We start from the raw sequence: 20950 nt of genomic DNA on the forward strand, positions 1-20950 counted from the left end.
TTTGAGACGTTCCACAGTATTTGCCTGGCATTCCTTGGTCAGTAGAGTATTCCAGATTTTTGATGCATAAGAACAGAAGGTTGCATCACCAGTTCTTATATGCTCTGCTGTAGAAACACAAACTGTACATCCTGCTGACAGATATGAAAAGAATTTGGTGTGATCTCTTGTCTTAAAGGCATTGCGCTGTTTCACTGGTATGACAGTATTGATTTTGGGCTGGAGCATCTGTAGTGGGAATTGAACTCAGAACAAAGCAATAATCACACTTGATGGTAAAAAGGAAAGGAACAAATGAAAAAAGAGCGCAAAAGTTAAAAGTTCAATTTCTGATCAACCTGAATAATATTTCAATTGTATTATAAAAGTTCAAGAAAACTGGTGGGTTAGTTTGTGGTACAGTTTTAAGGAAGCAGTTTTTGCCCTCAGATGAGGAATGGCACTTTGAAATATGAGAACATAGTCTTGAGGGCAAATCCCAATATACATCATAGCTTCAGGACTGAAGTAAAAAAAAACGCAAGATTCTTAATGAAAAGTCTCATGTCGTGCTTTAGCATTCTTCCAACTCCCCAGATCTAATAATATTGTGCACCATGACACATAGTCTTTACATTGGCAGTGCAGCGGTGGGAGAGCACATCTTGCACAACCTCTCGTGGTCCCAGAACACATCCTACGCAGTCAGGAAGGCTCAACAATGTCTCTACTTTCTGAGGAGGCTGAAGAGGAGTTGGACTATGCACATTTATACTCGGGATGCACATTCCTACTACAGCCCTAGCAAGCTGCTTTGCTGCATGGTAAGGAAACTGCACGACAGTGAAAAGGAACAGGAAGGCTCTCCAAAACTCCAAAAATGTATCGCCCTGTGCCATCTAGGACATGTATGTATACAGAAAGGTACTGATAAAGGGCCAGTATCCATAATGAATGATCTCACACACCCCACTCATTAAAATTCAAAGTAAATTTACTATCAAAGTACATTTATGTCACCATTTACAACCCTGAGATTTATTGTCTTGTGGATATGCTCAATAAATCTGATAACTAAAATAGAATCAATGAGACTGGACCAACAAGGTGAACAACCAGTGTGCAAAAGACAGCAACTGTGTAAATACAACAAAAAGAAAATAAAATAAGTAGTAATAATAATAATAAAAATAAGCAATAAATATCAAGGTGAAGAGTCCTTGAGAGTGAGTCTACAGGTTGTGGGAACAGTTCAGTGATAGGGCAAGTGAAGTTCTCCCTTCTGGTTCAAGAACCTGATGGTTGAGGGGTAATGACTGTTCCTGAACCTGGTGATGTGAGTTCTGAGGCTCTTGTATCTTCTTCCTGTTGGCAGCAGCAGTGAAAAGAGAGGATGGCCTGGGTGGTGGGGCTCCCTGATGATCGATACTCCTTTCCTATGTTAAATGTGGACTGTTTGTCCCACTTGCATCAGGAAGGAGATTACATAGCATCCAAGCTAGGACCACCAGACTCAAAAACAGTTACCTTTCCCAAGCAGTAAGGCTAATCAACGCCTCCACTCACCTTATGTACAGATACACCTGTGTCTGACGTCACTTTATGGACATACAGTCAGTTTGTGTATATAAGCTATCTTATGTTAGCTATCATGTATCTATATTTATTGTGTTTTTTTATTATTATTGTGCTTTTTGTGCTCCTTCAGGTCTGGAATAACAATTATTTTGTCTCCTTTACACTTGTGTACTGGATATTCAACAATTTTGAATCTTGAATATTGCCTGAATTAGTAATAGATATAAAGAGAGGTTGGTCAAACTTGGTCAATTTTCTCTGGAACATTGGAGACTTGAGGGGCTCCCTGTTAGAAGTATATAAAATTATGAGAGACATGAGAGAAATATTCCTCCAGCATTATATGTGTGTTATTTTGGATTTCCAGCATCTGCCGAACCTCTTATATTTGGGATTAGTTTAGATTGCCATTACGGTCAGTACCGTAATGTTCCTTTGGTCTATGGTCCTTTGTTGTACAGTTCCGTGTACATGTTCTGTGTACTCTACTTATGACAGGAGTATGGGGAAAAGAATCTTTGCTGATGTTTCAATTGGAAATGTATGTTTGACCTTGGCATCAGAGTTTATTACTACTGGCAAGATTTTATTGACGCTCAAAAACAAATATTGATTATACAGTATCAAATGACATTGTATTCTTCAGCTAAAAATTACAGTTCTGACCATTCCTAAGAATTTGCTTTGGTAGTATCCTCTAAAATCCTTATGCTACATTTTGTGTCATACAAATTGTACAGAAGTAAAATTGAATAGAAGATTTTAAATTCGTAAATACTCAGGTGTTATTCAAAGCTAATGTTTAAATATCATAGAAACATAGAAAACCTACAGCGCACTACAGGCCCATCAGCCCTCAAAGTTGTCCCGAGCATGTCCCTACCTTAGAAATTACTAGGCTTACCCATAGCCCTCTATTTTTCTAAGCTCCAGTACCTATCCAAAAGTTTCTTAAAAGACCCTATCGTATCCACTTCCACCACCGTTGCCGGCAGCCCATTCCACACACTCACCACTCTCTGTGTAAAAAAACTTAACCCCTAACATCTCCTCTGTACCTACTCCCTAGCACCTTAAACCTGTGTCCTCTTGTGGCAACCATTTCAGCTCTGGGAAAAAGCCTCTGACTATCTACATGATCAATGCATCTCATCTTACGCATCTCTAACAGGTCACCTCTCATCCTCCGTTGCTCCAAGAAGAAAAGGCTGAGTTCACTCAACCTATTCTCATAAGGCATGCTTGTAAATCTCGCCTGCATCCTTTCTATGGCTTCCACATCCTTCCTGTAGTGAGGCAACCAGAACTGAGCACAGTACTCCAAGTGGGGCCTGACCAGGGTCCTATATCGCTGCAACATTACCTCTCGGCTCCTAAATTCAATTCCATGATTGATGAAGGCCAATACACCATACGCCTTCTTAACCACAGAGTCAACCTGCGCAGCTGCTTTGAGTGTCCTATGGACTTGGACCCCAAGATCCCTCTGATCCTCCACACTGCCAAGAGTCTTACCATTAATACCATATTCTGCCATCATATTTGACCTACCAAAATGAACCATTTCACTCTTATCTGGGTCGAACTCCATCTGCCACTTCTCAGCCAAGTTTTGCATCCTACAAATGACCCGCTGTAACCTCTGACAGCCCTCCACATTATCCACAACACCTCCAACCTTTTATGTCATCAGCAAGCTTACTAACCCATCCCTGCACTTCCTCATCCAGGTCATTTATAAAAGTCACGAAGAGTAAGGGTCCCAGAACAGATCCCTGAGGCACTCCACTGGTGACTGACCTCCATGCAGAATATGACCTGTCTACAACCACTCTTTGCCTTCTGTGGGCAAGCCAGTTCTGGATCCACAAAGTAATGTCCCTTTGGATCCCATGCCTCCTTACTTTCTCAATTGAAGGCTTGCATGGGGTACCTTATCAAATGCCTTGCTGAAATCCATATACACTACATCCACTGTTCTTCCTTCATCAATGTGTCTAGTCACATCCTCAAAAAATTCAATCAGGCTCGTAAGGCAAGACCTGCCCTTGAAAAAGCCATCCTGACTATTCCTAATCATATTATATCTCTCCAAATGTTCATAAATCCTGCCTTTCAGGATCTTCTCCATCAACTTACCAACCACTGACATAAGACTCACTGGTCTATAATTTCCTGAGCTATCTCTACTCCCTTTCTTGAATAAAGTAACAACATTCGCAACCCTCCAATCCTCCGGAACCTCTCCTGTCCCCATTGATGATGCAAAGATCATCACCAGAGGCTCAGCAATCTTCTCCCTCACCTCCCACAGTAGCCTGGAGTACATCTCATTCAGTCCTGGTGACTTATCCAACTTGATTCTTTCCAAAAGCTCCAGCACATCCTCTTAATACCTACACGCTCAAGCTTTTCCTTTACCCCAATTAAACACTTTCTTAACTTGTCTGTTCCTATCCCTCTCCAATGCTGTGGTAAAGGAGATAAAATTGTGATCACTGTCTCCAAAATGCTCTCCCACTGAGAGATCTGACATTTGACCAGGTTCATTTCCCAATACCAAATCAAGTACAACCTCTCCTCTCATAGGCTTATCTACATATTGTGTTAAGAAACCTTCCTGAACACACCTAACAAACTCCACCCCATCTAAACCCCTTGTTCTAGGGAGATGCCAATCAATATTTGGAAAATTAAAATCACGACAACTCTGTTATTATTATACCTTTCCAGGGTCTGTTTCCCTATCTGCTCCGCAATATCTCTGTTACTATTGGGCGGCCTATAAAAAACACCCAGTAAGGTTATTGACCCCTTCTTGTTCCTAATCTCCACCCACAAAGACTCTAGACAATACCTCCATGGGGTCCACCTTTTCTGCAGCCGAGACACTATCTCTGATCAACAGTGCCACGCCACCACCTCTTTCGCCTCCCACTCTGTCCTTTCTGAAACATCTAAAACCCAGCACTTGAAGTAATCATTCTTGTCCCTGGGCCATCCAAGTCTCTTTAATGGCCATCACATCATAGCTCCAAGTGATGATCCACGCTCTAAGTTCATCCACTTTGTTCACAACACTCCTTGTGTTAAAATAGACACATCTCAAACTTTCGGTCTGAGTGTGTCCCTTCTCTATCACCTGCCTATCCTCCCTCACACACTGTCTCTTAGCTTTCTGTATTTGTGAGCCAGCCGCCTCTTCCCCAGTCTCTTCAGTTCATTTCCCACCCACCAACAATTCTTTTAAATTCTTCCCAGTAGCCTTAGCAAACCTCCCCACCAGGATATTGGTCCCCCTGGGATTCAAGTGCAACTCATCCTTTTTGTACAGGTTACACCTGCCCCAAAAGAGGTCCCAGCGATCCAGAAATCTGAATCCCTGCCTCCTGTTCCAATCCCTCAGCCACGCATTTATTCTCCACCCCATTCTATTCCTCTACTCACTGTCGCGTGACGCAGTCAGTAATCTGGAGATTACTATCTTTGCAGTCCTGTTTCTCAACTTACTTCCTAACTCCCGGTAGACTTTTTTCAGGACTTCTTCCCTTTTCCTTCCTATGTCATTGGTACCAGTATGTACCACGACCTCTGGCTGTTCTCTCTCCCACTGCAGGATATCTTGGATGCGATCCAAAACATCCTGGACCCTGGCACCTGGGAGGCAAACTACCATCCGAATTTCTTTCCTGTGTCCACAGAATCGTCTGTCTGACCCCCTAACTATAGAGTCTCCTGTACTACTGCCGCCTTCTTCCTTTCCCTACCCTTCTGAGCCACAGGGCCAGACTCTGTGCCAGTGGCATGGCCACTGTTGCTTCACCAGGCAGGCTGTACCCCTGCCCCCCCCCCCCCCCCCCACAACAGCACTCAAACAGGAGTACTTATTGTCAAGAGGTATAGCCACAGGAGTACTCTCTTGTAACTGACTCTTCCCCTTCCCTCTCCTGACTGTGACCCACTTGTCTGTCTCCCGTGGCCACCTGCCTATAACTCCTTTCTATCACCTCCTTGCTCTCCCTGATCAGGCGAAGGTCATCGAGCTGCATCTCCAGTTCCCTAACTCGGTCCCTTAGGAGCTGCAGCTCGACGCACTGGGTGCAGATATGGCTGTCCGAGAGACCTGGAGAGCCCAAGACCTCCCACATCTGATACCGAGCACAGAAAACTGGCCTCACACACATACTTCCTCCTTTCCACAATTAACACAGGTAAATCTACCTCGCCTTGTCCCGTTACCACATGATCCTGTTGAGCGAAAGCCCTATCACTCTGCTGCCCGCTGTATATGGCGGTCTTCTTTTTAAACCTTTCGCGCTCTACTGGCTAATGTCAAGCACCTGTGCAGTCTTGCCTCTCCTTTACCCCGTGTAGTAAAAACTGCCTTTGCTCCCGAAATCAGCCGTTCACTCACAGCCTTCTTGCTCCAAATATCCATACTTGAAACCAATGTAAAAGAAAGGCTTCTGAGTGATGATTTTATGGAATAGTGCATTCATTCAGTTTTTTCCTGTGGACATGTATGGTCTTGAGTTATCTTTACCAGCTGGGCTAAGGTGGATGAACTCAATGACAGAGTCATAATGACTAGAATCAGCTGCAAATATGTGACCATAAAGTTGTAAAGGTTACCCTTACTTGTCACATGTACATCAAAACACACAGTGAAATGTGTCATTTGTGTCAAATCAAACCACTAGGGATTGTGTTGGGCAGCCTGCAATTCTCGCCACACCTCCGGTGCCAACACAACATGCCCACAAGTCACTAATCTGAACTAATCACAAATCACAAATCTTTGGAATGTGGGAGGAAACTGGAGCACCTGGAGGAAACCCATGTGGTCACAGGGCGAATGTACAAACTCTCTACAGGCAGTTTGGGAATCAAACACCGACCTTGCAGCTTGTGCTATAAAGCATTGTGCTAACTACTACAGTACCATGAACACCCCTTGGAAGTTCTCAGCTTGAAATGTCAATTGTGTATTCCCCTCCATAGATATTTCCTGATCTGCTGAGTTCCTCCAGCACTTTGTGGTTGATGCTCAAGATTAGCAGCATCTCTTGTGTTTCTGAATTGTCTCTAAAGTGGTTTGTGGTGCAATTATTGTAGAATTTGAGGTTAGTTCACTTAGACAAGTAGTCAGAACATTGAAGACGTCTGTGAGTTGATTGGACCATTAAATTGTTTTAATCAGCAGCTGTGAAATGAGGAAGCTTCATTGTTTGAACTTCTTGCTACAAAATGGTGAAATTTGTTTGAGCTGTTCCCTTTAGAATCTAGTTTTTATGGACAGAATCAAGCAGCCTCATAACTGGCACTTGTAAGTAAATTTATTATAAAAATACAGGTACTATACTGCGCTGAGATTCATTTTCTTGTAGGCATTCACAGTAGATTAAAAAAAACAATAGAATCAATGAAAAACTACACACAAAGACTGACAAACAACCAGTGTGCATAAGAAGACAATCTGTGCAATAATAAAAAACAAATTATAATAAATAAGTACTACACTTGTACACCAGACCTCGATCATACTTGGCTATTTCAGGTTGGTCAATGCACATTTATTAATTGGTCAAGGATCATAGTAAATTATTGTTTCCTCATTTATTAAGCCACATTATTGATTGCCATTAAAACCCAAACCCTGATTGCTATAGTAACTGCCAGAAGGTTTGAAGAGAGTTTTACCCTTTGTAATATAACCAATGTTAAATACCCAGGCTGTCTGAGGATGATAAGATACAGGTTAGAAGTATTGAGCAAAGTGGCTTAGTCATTAATAATGGTGGCCTTACCTTGTGTTTAATACTTGGGTACTGAAATATAGTTAGATGTTATTGTACTGTACAATCAGATTATCATGACATATGCTGTGAAATATGTTTCGTGGCAGCAGTACAGTGCAATGCAGAATAATAAAAAACTATACAGTACAGTAAGATATATAATTATAAAGCAGTGTAAAAGCAGAGCAAAAAAGAAAAAAATAGTGAGATAATATGGGTTCATTGTCCATTCAGGAATCTGACGACAGAGGGGAAGAAGCTGTTCCTAAAATGTTGAGTATGTGCCTTCAGGCGCCTATACTTCCTCCTTGATAGTAGCAATGAGAAGAGGGCATGTCCTGGGTGATGGGGGTCCTTAATGATGGATGCCTCTTTTTTGAGGCATCATCTTTTGAAGATGCCCTTTGTGCTGGAAAGGCGAGTGTTCATTATGGATCTGGCCAAGTTTGCAACTTCAGGCTTTTTCTGATGCTGTGCAGTGGCTCCTCCATGTCAGATGGTGATGTAATCAGAATGCTCTGCATGGTACCTCTGCTGTTTGAAGTGGCCACCAGTTCCTAATCCCTAACTGTTGCAAAGTGCATTTATTGGATTTTGCTGAGCATTTGATTGGATTTAGATTCATAGTCATCGAATTATATTGGACAGAAATAGGCCCTTCAGTCCAATTCATCCATGCCAATCAAGTTGTCAACCTGAGCTAATCCTGTTTGCCTGTGTAGCCCACATCACTCTGAACCTTTCCTGCCTATGTACCTGTCTAAATATCTTCTAACTATTATACCTGCCTCTGCCACTACTTCTAGCAGCTTGTTCTACATACCCACCCTTCCTGTGTGGGAAAAGCTGCCCCTCAGGCCCCCTTCAGATATCTCCCCTGTTACCTTAAATCTATGCCCTCTAGTTCTAGACTCCCCTACCCTGGGAAAATAACAGTGACCATTCATCTTATCTCTGTCCTTTATGGTTGAATATACCTCTGTAAGATCACCCCTCAGATCCCTGTGCTCCAGGGGAAAAAAATCCCAGCTTTTCCAGTCATGCGGTAACCTGAGCGCTCCAGTGCCGGTAGAATCATTGTGAATCTCTTCTGCACTGTTTCCACCTTAATGACATCTTTCCTATAACTGAGAGATTCCATAACAAATGTGGAATTATGTGGGTCAGGGGTGTGTAAACATGAACTCTTTCCAAGAGCTAGTCTGGACCTGAAGCTGAATCGCAGCTCGACAAGCTGAGGCATGAATGAGGTGGAGAGCTATCCCTGTGCTAAATCAAATCCAGCAGGGATCCTGGCAAGCTGCTGACTGAGAAGTCCGAACAGCAATGTGAGAATTTCCAAGATAGCAATTAGGCAAGGTTAAGAGCTTGTTCAATTTTGATCTAAATAATTTGTTTTATAATCATTCTATAACATTATGATTGTGTTAGTGAAATCAGAATCAGGCTTATGATCTCTAACCTGTGTTGCAAAATTTGTTGTTTTGCAGCAGCAGTAGAGCATGTATTGAAAAATACTATTAAGTTGCAATGAGAAATATATATTGAATAAAAATAAGTAGTCCAAAAAGAGAACAGAAGTGAGAAAGTGGGTTTCATGCTCCATTCAGAAATCAGATGGCAGAGAGGAAAAGCTGTACCTAAAATGCTGAGTGTATGTATTCAGGCTTCTACACCTCTCTGATGGAACAGGGCATGTGTTGGGTGGTGAGGGCCCTAAATGGTGGATACCACTCTTTTGAGGCATCACCTTTTGAAGATGTCCACAATGGTGGGGAAGCTAGTGCCCATGATGGAGCTGGCTATTTATAACCCTCTGCACCTTTTTCCAATCCTGTGTGTTGGTGCCTCCACATCAAATGATGCTGCAGCCTGTCAGAGCTTTCTGTAAATGGTGCATTTACAGAAAGTTGCTGGAATCTTTGGTGTCATACTAAATTGCCTCAAACTCCTAATGAACTACGTATAGCCACTGGCCTAATGAAGCCATCAGCCATTTTGAAGAGGTGACAAGCTGCTGGATAATTACCTACTCCATTCAAGCTGATGGTGAGATATTTTATATAATATATTTAAAAGATTTAAGATCTGTAATAAACAAGCTGAAATCAATCACTAGTGTCATTGGTGTCCTTGATTTTTTAAATTTGTCTCCTGCACACAAGAGAATGTTTGATGTTTGTAAATGTAGTGATACCTGTTATCTGTTTATCTGGAGAAATGCTGAGCTGAGAACTCTCTAACATTCACTGCACAGCTACTTGTCTATGCCAGTGGTTATGCTGCTCACAAAGTTGTGTCAAGAACAGCTTTAGGAAATAGTCATTAACTATTGCACTTCCTTGTACATCTTAATTACTGTAAGATGAGACACGGCATTGAATTACTACTCTGACCCAAACAAAATGTCTTGCTCAATTGGTTTTCAGCAGTGCTGAATTGTTTGACCATTAAAGTAAAAGGATGAAGAGATTGTTACAAAGAATTCCTCTCTGGCTACTGTGTCATAATTTTTCTGGATAACCTTCAAATGGTCTGCCATCACTGGCTCACTGATCTTACTGCATTGGCTGTTGTCAGATTTCTCATTGTAAAATTCATTTTAAATAAGTTGCCATTCGTTTTGCAGGACTGTGGCATCTGAAGTCAGAAAACAAGTTTCCGGCCAATATAGCAGCTCGCCGCAGCTGTCCAAGAAACGCAGCGGCTCCCATCAGTTGGTAAGTGCACAGCTGTTTCAACATAACCCTGTCAATGTGAACCAAGGCTAAAGCAGACTGATGCTAGGGCAAGAGATTGTTGCCATGGAAAAAGAAACATTGGAGGTAGTTAATCAAGAGATGTACTAACAGGATAATGTAACAGTAAGCATAGTGATACTGTTTAAGGACAAGAAATAAAATCCCTCCAACTTAATTTGGAGCCTTGCTGAATCTTCAGCTGTTGATATGCAAGTGCTCATGTGGGTTATGAGACTCTCTAATGATTGACTTTTGTAAAACAATTAATAACTCTGATCAAAACAGAGCACTTGTTTAAGCCTAGTTTGGTTGAACTGCTTTTTCATGTATTGCATTCAGTTATTTATTTTCTATTATTCCTTCCAAGGTATTTTCCCTTTTTGAAGCTTTCCTGCATCACAAAACCCATCATCAACTGACTTGGTAAAGTACCAACACAGTTAAATGAGTGAGATTGATAATATTGATTGAAGAGTCAGTTTGGTTCTTCTGGCTTTTGTCCAGAAGTAACATGCCCAGTCAAACTCACATCCCTTAATAACTTCATTACCAGTGCAGAGATAGGATTTATTTTTGTATGAATTTTTTTGGCTTGGGTTGACTCCAGACCCTGAAGATGAAAGCTCAGTAACAAGTAGTGATACCCACCAGTTTGTTGTGTTGTTTTAATTTCAGCAGTGCTCCATTTGTCTTGGAGTAAAATATAATGTTGCTACATTCCATCATGACCCAAGAATCATGCCTTTGGGACTTGTGGGCTCTTTTACAAAGTTCAAAGTACATGTATTATCAAAGTACATATATGTCACCATATACAACCTGGAGATGCATTTTCTTGCATGTATACTCAGTAAATCCAATATCCATAATAGAATCAATGAAAGACCACATCAATAGGGTGGACACCCACTGTACAAAAGACTACAAGATATGCAAATACAACACGAAAGAAAAAACATTGAAATAATAATAACAACAATAATAATAAATAAGCAATAAATGTCAAAAACATGTGATGAAGAGTCCTTGAAAATGAGTCCATAGGTTGTGGGTACAGTTCAGTGATGGGGCAAGTGTATCCCCTCTTGTACAAGAGCCTGATGGTTGAGGAACTGTGCCTGAACCTGGTGGTATGAGTCTTGTGGTTCCTTATCCTCTTCCTGATGGCAGAGGCAAGAATCCATTATCATTAGCTTGGAGTTTCTCAATTTAAAAATGGCAGGAAATAACAAGCTTGAGACAATGAGCTTTTGTGGCACATCCCTGTTGTCCTATTGCAGTCTTGTATCATCTCACTAAGTAATGGGCTGATTGTTTTCTACAGGAGAGCCAAAGTGCTTTATTTTTCACCTCATCAATCCATTTGAACAAATGTAAGGACCTTAATCCAATTGTTGTGGAATGTGGTTCATTAACAGCATGGACCTATGTCATTATCTGTCAAGGTAGTCAGGTTTGTGGACATTGAGATTAGTTGAATGATGGTGTCATTTAGGGTGAAGTTGAAAAGATCCCTTGGGTATGCTATACTAGCTGCATCCTGCCAATTAGTACTTGTCTGTTATTCCTGAAGTGCCTGAAGTTTTACCAATGAGATAAGCCTTTAACAATAACTTTGTCTTTCTAAAGAAAACATGTTATTTTTCTTTTTTGTGGTTAAACAACTGATGAAAGGGAGTTCTTCAAAAAAGGAACACTTTCCTCTTCAGACATCTCATTGTTTTTATGTCATGGTGAACTCTGTTTTCAATGATGTTGTCAATGGAAATTTTGCTTCAGTGTTGTTTTTACCAGGGTAGGTTAACAACAATGGTGGGAAAAAGTTGGAGGTGCTGGAAATCTGAAATAAAAAACACAAATTGCTAGAATTACTTACTATGTCAGGAAGCATCGAGTACTTTAACCTTTTTTCCTCTTTCCACAGATGCTGCCTTTTTCTGAGTATGCTATTTGTGTTTCTGTTTTTATTTGAGGTAAAGCATGGGTTAAATAAAGAAAAAGCTTCTATTTCTCTTTTGGAAGAGGACAGCGAGGCTTTGAGAGGAAGTGCGGCGGTGGCCATTTTCAAATTGTCCAATTGCGTCTCAGATCAGAGATCTGAGAGGCGGGACTGCGCAGGCGCGTGAAGGAGGCCTGGGAAGGCGGGAAGATATAAAAAGAATGCAGCCTTAAGAAGCGGGCAACGGAGTGCGCCGGGAGCAGAGTGTAGGGCTTGGGCTCAGGGGGCTTAGGCCGAAGAGGGCACAGTAGGCTTATCTTTTAGTTCTTGTTATTTTCAGTTATTTGGGAAGTATGAGTGTGAGGGCAGCTTGTTGTTCTCGGTGTCGGATGTGGGAGGTCCTGGAGTCTCCGAGCCTCCCGGACGTCCACATCTGTGCCAGGTACGCCGAACTGCAGCTCCTGAGGGACCGAGTTAGGGAACTGGAGCTGCAGCTCGATGACCTTCGCCTGGTCAGGGAGAGTGAGGAGGTGATTGAGAGGAGTTACAGGCAGGTGGTCACTCCGGGGCCAAGGGAGGTAGATAGGTGGGTCACGGTCAGGAAGGGGAAGAGGCAGGTACTAGAGAGTACCCCAGTGGCTGTACCCCTTGACAATAAGTACTCATGTTTGAGTACTGTTGGGGGGGGACAGCCTACCTGGTGGAAGTGACAGTGGCTGGGCCTCCGGCACAGAGGACGGCCCTGTAGCTCAGAAGGGTAGGGATAGAAGAAAGAGGACCATAGTAATAGGGGACTCGATAGTCAGGGGTTCAGACAGGCGGTTCTGTGGAGGTGATCGGGAGTCCCCGATGGTAATTTGCCTCCCTGGTGCCAGGGTTCGGGACGTTTCTGATCGCGTCCAAGATATCCTGAAGTGGGAGGGTGAGGAGCCAGAGGTCGTGGTACATGTAGGTACCAATGACATAGGTAGGAAAGGGGAAGAGGTCCTGAAATGTGAGTATAGGGAGTTAGGAAGGCAGTTAAGAAGAAGGACCGCAAAGGTAGTAATCTCGGGATTACTGCCTGTGCCACGCGACAGTGAGAGTAGAAATGGAATTAGGTGGAGGATGAATGTGTGGCTGTGGGATTGGTGCAGGGGGCAGGGATTCAAGTTTCTGGATCATTGGGACCTCTTCTGGGGCAGGCGTGACCTGTTCAAGAAGGACGGGTTACACTTGAATCCTGGGAGGGCCAATATCCTAGCGGGGAGGTTTGCTAGGGCTACAGGGCAGACTTTAAACTAGTAAGATGGGGGGGCGGGAATCATTTTGAGGAAACTATGAGAGGGGAGGTTAGTTCACCAGTAGAGCAAGTAAATAGACAGTGTGTGAGGGAGGAAAGGCAGGTGATGGAGAAGGGATGCGCTCAGCTCGAAGATGTAGGGGAGAAGAAAGAAAAGGATAATAAATTTGAATGCATTGTTTGGGATGAAAAGAGAGGAGGAGGTGGAGAGTATCTTAAATGTATCTATTTTAATGCTAGGAGCATTGTAAGAAAGGTGGATGAGCTTAAAGCGTGGATTGATACCTGGAATTATGATGTTGTAGCTATTAGTGAAACATGGTTGCAGGAAGGGTGTGATTGGCAACTAAAAATTCCTGGATTTAGTTGCTTCAGGTGTGATAGAGTAGGAGGGGCCAGAGAAGGAGGTGTTGCATTGCTTGTCTGTGAAAATCTTATGGCGGTGTTTTGGAAGGATAGATTAGAGAGCTCCTCTAGGGAGACTATTTGGGTGGAACTGAGGAATGGGAAAGGTTTAGTAACACTGATAGGAGTGTATTATAGGCCACCTAATGGGGAGCGTGAGTTGGAAGAGCAAATGTGTAAGGAGATAGCAGATATTTGTAGTAAACACAAGGTGGTGATTGTGGGAGATTTTAATTTTCCACACGTAGACTGGGAAGCTCATTCTGTAAAAGGGCTGGATGGTTTAGAGTTTGTGAAATGTGTGCAGGATGGTTTTTTGCCACAATACATAGAAGTACCGACTAGAGATGGGGCAGTGTTGGATCTCCTGTTAGGGAATGCGATAGGTCAGCTGACAGATGTATGTGTTGGGGAGCACTTCGGGTCCAGTGATCACAATAGCATTAGCTTCAATATAATTATGGAGAAGGACAGGACAGGACCTAGAGTTGAGATTTTTGATTGGAGAAAGGCTAACTTTGAGGAGATGCGAAGGGATTTAGAGAGAGTGGATTGGGTCAAGTTGTTTTATGGGAAGGATGTAATAGAGAAATGGAGGTCATTTAAGGGTGAAATTATGAGGGTACAGAATCTTTATGTTCCTGTTAGGTTGAAAGGCAAGGTTAAAGGTTTGAAAGCACCATGGTTTTCAAGGGATATTAGAAATTTGGTTCGGAAAAAGAGGGATGTCTACAATAGATGTAGGCAGCATGGAGTAAAGGAATTGCTCGAGGAATATAAAGAATGTAAAAGGAATCTTAAGAAAGAGATTAGAAAAGCTAAAAGAAGATACAAGGTTGGTTTGGCAAATAAGGTGAAAGTAAATCTGAAAGGATTCTACAGTTATATTAAAAGCAAGAGGATAGTGAGGGATAAAATTGGCCCCTTAAGAGAATCAGAGTGGTCAGCTATGTGTGGAGCCGAGGGAGATGGGAGAGATTTTGAATGATTTCTTCTCTTCGGTATTCACTAAGGAGAAGGATATTGAATTGTGTAAGGTGTGGGAAACAAGTAAGGAAGTTATGGAACCTATGACAATTAAAGAGGTGGAAGTACTGGCGCTTTTAAGAAATTTAAAAGTGGATAAATCTCCGGGTCCTGACAGGATATTCCCCAGGACCTTGAGGGAAGTTTGTGTAGAGATAGCAGGAGCTCTGACGGAGTTCTTTCAGATGTCATTAGAAGCGGGGATTGTGCCGGAGGATTGGCGTATTGCTCATGTGGTTCCATTGTTTAAAAAGGGTTCTAGAAGTAAGCCTAGCAATTATAGACCTGTCAGTTTGACATCAATGGTGGGTAAATTAATGGAAAGTATTCTTAGAGATAGTATTAATAATTATCTGGATAGACAGGATCTGATTAGGAGTAGCCAGCATGGATTTGTGCGTGGAAGGTCATGTTTGACAAACCTTATTGAATTTTTTGAAGAAGTTACGAGGAATGTTGACGAGGGTAAGGCAGTGGATGTAGTCTATATGGACTTCAGCAAAGCCTTTGACAAAGTTCCGCATGGAAGGTTAGTTAAGAAGGTTCAGTCGTTAGGTATTAATGCTGGAGTAATAAAATGGATTCAACAGTGGCTAGATGGGAGATGCCAGAGAGTAGTGGTGGATAATTGTTTATCGGGATGGAGGCCAGTGACTAGCGGGGTGCCTCAGGGATCTGTCTTGGGCCCAATGTTGTTTGTAATATACATAAATGATCTGGATGATGGGGTGGTAAATTGGATTAGTAAGTATGCCGATGATACTAAGGTAGGAGGTGTTGTGGATAATGAGGTGGATTTTCAAAGCTTGCAGGGAGATTTATGCCGGTTAGAAGAATGGGCTGAATGTTGGCAGATGGAGTGTAATGCTGAGAAGTGTGAGGTTCTACATTTTGGCAGGAATAATCCAAATAGAGCATACAGGGTAAATGGTAGGGCATTGAGGAATGCAGAGGAACAGAGAGAACTAGGAATAACAGTGCATAGTTCCCTGAAGGTGGAGTCTCATGTAGATAGAGTGATGAAGAAGGCTTATGGAACGCTGGCCTTTATAAATCAAAGCTTTGAGTACAGAAGTTGGGATGTAATGTTAAAATTGTACAAGGTATTAGTAAGGCCAAATTTTGAATATTGTGTGCAGTTCTGGTCACCGAATTATAGGAAAGATATCAATAAATTAGAGAGAGTGCAGAGACTATTTACTAGGATGTTACCTGGGTTTCAGCACTTAAGTTACAGAGAAAGGTTGAACAAGTTAGGTCTCTATTCATTGGAGCGTAGAAGGTTGAGGGGGGATTTGATCGAGGTATTTAAAATTTTGAGAGGGATAGATAGAGTTGACGTGAATAGGCTGTTTCCATTGAGGGTAGGGGAGATTCAAATGAGAGGACATGATTTGAGAGTTAGGGGGCAGAAGTTTAAGGGAAACACGAGGGGGTATTTCTTTACTCAGAGAGTGATAGCTGTGTGGAATGAGCTTCCTGTAGAAGTAGTAGAGACCAGTTCAGTTGTGTCATTTAAGGTAAAATTGGATAGGTATATGGACAGGAAAGGAGTGGAGTGTTATGGGCTGAGTGCGTGTAGGTGGGACTAGGTGAGATTAAGAGTTCGGCACGGACTAGGAGGGCCGAGATGGCCTGTTTCCGTGCTGTGATTGTTATATGGTTATATGGTTATTACAGTACATTCCCAAAACACATACTGAACAGGTTAAAGAAAGTAAAGTATCCTCACAATATCGTCAAAGATCACTAGTTCAAACTCAGCACAGGCTAAATGTAGAATAAATTTTCATCTATTCAACTACAATATCTTATCAGGTTTAGTGTAACCTGCATACTTTATCACAGAAATTTTAAAAATGCATAATTTTTTTCCATTTTGCAGATGCTGTAGTTAGAGGCAGTTATAAATGATATGAGGAGCATTGTATTTTTCTTTTGTCGCTGATCATCTTTACTAACATACAAGTCTTTTCAATTCCATTGGATATTAACAATGAAAGTTGATATGGAACCTTTTTCAGATTATATTTTCTATTATAAACAAGTGGATAAAATGGAAATTTCACACAATACAGTTGTACTTCCTTCCTCAGTGGTTTATTCTACCTCACTTACAGGTTCCTCTTTCTGAAGTGGTAGAGCCTGTGGACTTTGAGGAATACCTGACCACACATCCCCCCGCTCCAGAACCAGGTCCACTCAGGGAACTACTGGAGTTTCCTGTAGATGATATTGAGGTGGTTTACGAACCGCGAGAATGTCGAACGGTCGAGCCTGGAGTCCCAGAAGAAGTGTGAGTATTTTCTTGTGTAAAAGCCTGGGTCGTACAGTTATAACATAAAACTAAATCTACTCTTTATCTATTGGAGGTCCTCTTTGCTCAGTCTGGAGGCACAGGGGCACAGATATTTCTATACCTGTTCTCCTTGGCATTTGATCAGTCAACAGCAGGAGCCCAGCTGAAATGTGGTGGACCAGATGGTTAGGATCATTCTCATCTTTGTAGCGAGCCTCTCAGACTCAACACACTAGCAGTTTGGCACATGTTTCCCTACTCTAACTATAACCTTCTCTGACCTCACAAACTTTAATGCTTTAGTACTTTTTTTCAATTTTGTTTAAAGAAGATTAGGCTTTCTGTCTAGCTTTTCATTGATACTTTTGTATTTCTTTTTTTCCCTATTAATGCCTGCAAGAAAAATCTTAAAGTAATATATGGTGATATATCTGTACTTTGATAATGAATTTATTTTGAACTCGTATGTTTCATTTTCCATTATTGGCAGCTGATCTTCATACTCCTTCAAATTTTTCTTTGAAACTTGCTTCCTTGATCAGGCTTTTGATTGTTTGTCCTTGTTGCTAAGAGTGAAATTTTGATTGTCAATGCTTCTGTAAGATATCGTAGGATGTTAATTGCTATGTAAAAGCAGCTGATTATTGAAATAACAAACTTGAATGATAGCACTACCAGATCTCATTCCTTCCAGGATGGGACTTGCAATTTCAACAAGTCATGTTAGTTAATTATGTATAATTGTTTCACTGTTCTGATCTGAAAATCCAGCGTGAAAATCAAATACACAAGCAATTCTGCAGATGCCGAGTAAAATCAGGAGTAGCACATACAAAATGTTGGAGGAATTTGCAGGTCAGGCATCATCTATGGAGAGGAGTACACAGTTGACATTTTGTGCCAAGACCCTTCATCAGGATTGCTGATCAAGAAGACATCTGAAAAATTAAATGTCTTCTTGATTACAGGTCACTTGGCTTCTGATTAAAACACCTGATGAGGGAAAACTTAAGAATTTTAGGTTCAACTAGATGTGTAAAGCAGTGGATTGTCTTTTTACAAAGAAAAAAGGTTTTGTTCTATTCAGCGTAATAGGAGTATTGAATTTTCATAAATTATTATTCTTTTCTTTACAGGGGAATGGATCCTCAAGTAAGAGATGCCATACAGATCTACACCGAAGATTGGGTCATTGTTCACAGAAAGTGGGTTTCTTCTGATTTATCATACATTTTTCTGCTCATTTGTTGCAGTCTGTTTGTTTTACCTCAGAGTGATATATTGCAGCTGTGGGACATACTGAGGAAACCGGCTGGCTAACCACTTAACATTTACTTTGAGGAGAGCAGAGTGAGATTTGGACAGGTGTAGAGTGGCAAAAGATGCAATACTCAAATGACTACCTGGAATCTCAGAACAAAAGGAGCTTTGATAGTTCAAGGATTGGGATTACTGATTTCACTGTATGTTATCAATTTAAAATATACATGAGTACAAACTATAACTTGAATAGATGTTAATTTAAGAACTAAGATCTTTGCTATTCAGATTCATTTATTTATCACATATACATTGAAACATACAGCAAAATATGTCATTTGCAATAACAGCCAACACAACCTAAGGATGTGCTGGGGCTAACCTACAAGTGTTGCCACACATCCTAGCGCCAACATCACATGCCCACAAAGTTCAGCTAAACAACAGAAGCAACAACAATAGCAACAAGATAACAATAGTAAAACAAGCCCCTTTTTTCCCTCTCTCTCACACACCCACCCACTTCCATGCACAGATTCCAGGACAGTGTAAATTCCAGGTTCCGGGTTTTTTGACAAAGGGAAAAGGGTATGTTTTATTCCAATACAATAGGACAGTCTGTAATGATTGACTTCCAGAACAAGCCACTTCCAGATCTCTAGCCTCTATTGGACTCGCAGATGTCAGGTCATTGATTCACCTTCAGAATCAGAATCAGGTTTGTTTTTACCAGCATGTGACGTGAAATTTGTTAACTTTAGCTGCAGCAGTTCAATGCAATACATAATGTAGCATAGAAAAAAAAGGTGCTAATAATAAATAAACAGGTAACCCAATTACTTATGTAACACTCAGGCTCAGCCAGCACGTGTTTGTCTAGGGGAAAACAACTTCTGGCCCCGCCAAACCAAGAAATCTCGTTTGTGTGGATGCTGCGTGATGTGTTGCCCGGTTACAAATCCGCACCACAAAATATCAGACAGTACACCAAATGCAATTAAATGATTGAACTTCATAAATCTTAATCTGGATAGAGGGTTAATAAAGAAAATAAAAAAGTAAAAGGGCCCATTTTAAGGAAAAAGTCTATTGTGCATTGTTGGAGCTCACTGTTCATTCATTTGTTCCCATCGACCTCCAAGCGGAGCCGGCCCTCGGACTCTTGCTCCTCAGTCCACTCCATCTGGTGGTCTTACAACTCTCTCCATCGCTCCCCAACAAAAGACTGTGAAAATCTCTCTTCCAGACTCACAAGAAAGAAAAACATTTTTTTTGAAGATCTGGCAGGTCTGGCCCCAAACTCAAGTCTAAGGAAAGCAAACCAAGTTTGTCCAACCTCTCCTTATAGCTCATACTCTTTCATCCAGGCAGCATCCTGGTAAACCTCTTCGGCACCCTTTCCAAAGCTTCCACACACGTCCTATAATGGGGCAGCCAGAAATGCACACAATATTCCAACTGCATCCTAACCGAAGTTTGATATTTAAATGGTGGTTGATAATCTTGTTACCTTTTGGGAATGGTTTTCAAGCTGTGATTGGAGCTTTGTACTGTAAATTGAAATGTAAGTGGGAGAGCTCTTTGCTGATATTGTGAACTATTGTCTGTTAGAACTTTTATGCAGTTGAATCACGACTCTTCTGTTATTGATACTGCTATAGCCTACTAACTTCCACCCAGAAGTAAAATCTCCATTGAGAAAGGGTCATTGACTCATTAAAAAAACATACAGAACATGGCCCTTGATGTACATGTGAATAAGATGGGGGTTCTGAAAAATGTTCCCTCCAAGGTGTGCGTGCACACATCTTTTGTTACTAGCGCACAAAGGAATTTAAACTGCGCACAAAAGGTTGTCGCCCTCTACCTTGTTGGTATGTTAAGTATATTTCACGAACGTACACAATCACATTTCCTTTTCCAGTTTCTGATGCAGATAGTGTTGAAAATGTGGAGTTTGTGATGATTTGTCTGCAGCTTTTAGAATTGGCTTATTTATAATGTTTTTATTGAAGAAATGCAGTGGTACATGTTGTCACAAGGCAAAAAATTACACAACACAAGATTTTTGTGCACACAGTTTATTACAAATTAGAGGTAACATTGGTTCTGAATGTCACCTTGGGTAGTTCTACATCTCATGCTCACTGTTAGCCTGTTTTTGATTTGTATTTGGAAAAGGTATCAAAAAATGAGCACTGCATTTAACGGCAACACATCAGAGAAGCAGCGTGAGAGACAACGGGGCCTACCCAAGCAGATCTTTGAGTCTGATGAGGTTGTTGATGACCGAGGAACCCAAGATGATCAGGTTGGTGTTAATGTTGCTTCGGTGTTCTAACTTTCAAATGGGAAGAATTCATATCTTCATCACAGTCACAAAAATGTTTTAGATTCTTGTACAGACTGTTCTGATATAAGATGTAAAATGTGCAAGTCTAGTATCATTTGTCAGTAAAGAAAATGAATAATGTTGATATTTGAAGTACAAGTTTCAAAAACAAAACAGATACATGGTAGAAAATGTGCAAGGCTATGGAGAAAGAGCATGGCACTGAAATTAATTAGATAGTTAAGTCAAAGAATTAGTCATGGAAGAATGGTATTGGGATTCTCACGTATCAAGATACAGTAAAAAGCTTA

At 41.3% G+C, this 20950-nt stretch overlaps 1 protein-coding gene across 8 annotated transcripts in view; it reads left to right on the plus strand.

Moving 5' to 3' along the window:
- LOC132406362 (dedicator of cytokinesis protein 7-like) overlaps positions 1-20950 on the plus strand; it is a 216429-nt gene that overhangs the window by 35564 nt on the left and 159915 nt on the right. For all 8 annotated transcript variants that reach the window (XM_059991923.1, XM_059991924.1, XM_059991917.1 and 5 more), the window contains exons 2-5: positions 9985-10075; positions 16869-17044; positions 18184-18252; positions 20489-20618. In XM_059991923.1, the coding sequence (XP_059847906.1) occupies positions 9985-10075; positions 16869-17044; positions 18184-18252; positions 20489-20618 (466 nt within the window). The remainder of the gene's footprint in view (positions 1-9984; positions 10076-16868; positions 17045-18183; positions 18253-20488; positions 20619-20950) is intronic.

The sequence above is a fragment of the Hypanus sabinus genome, chromosome 16 (genome assembly GCF_030144855.1).
Source record: "Hypanus sabinus isolate sHypSab1 chromosome 16, sHypSab1.hap1, whole genome shotgun sequence".
Lineage (NCBI taxonomy): Eukaryota > Metazoa > Chordata > Chondrichthyes > Myliobatiformes > Dasyatidae > Hypanus > Hypanus sabinus.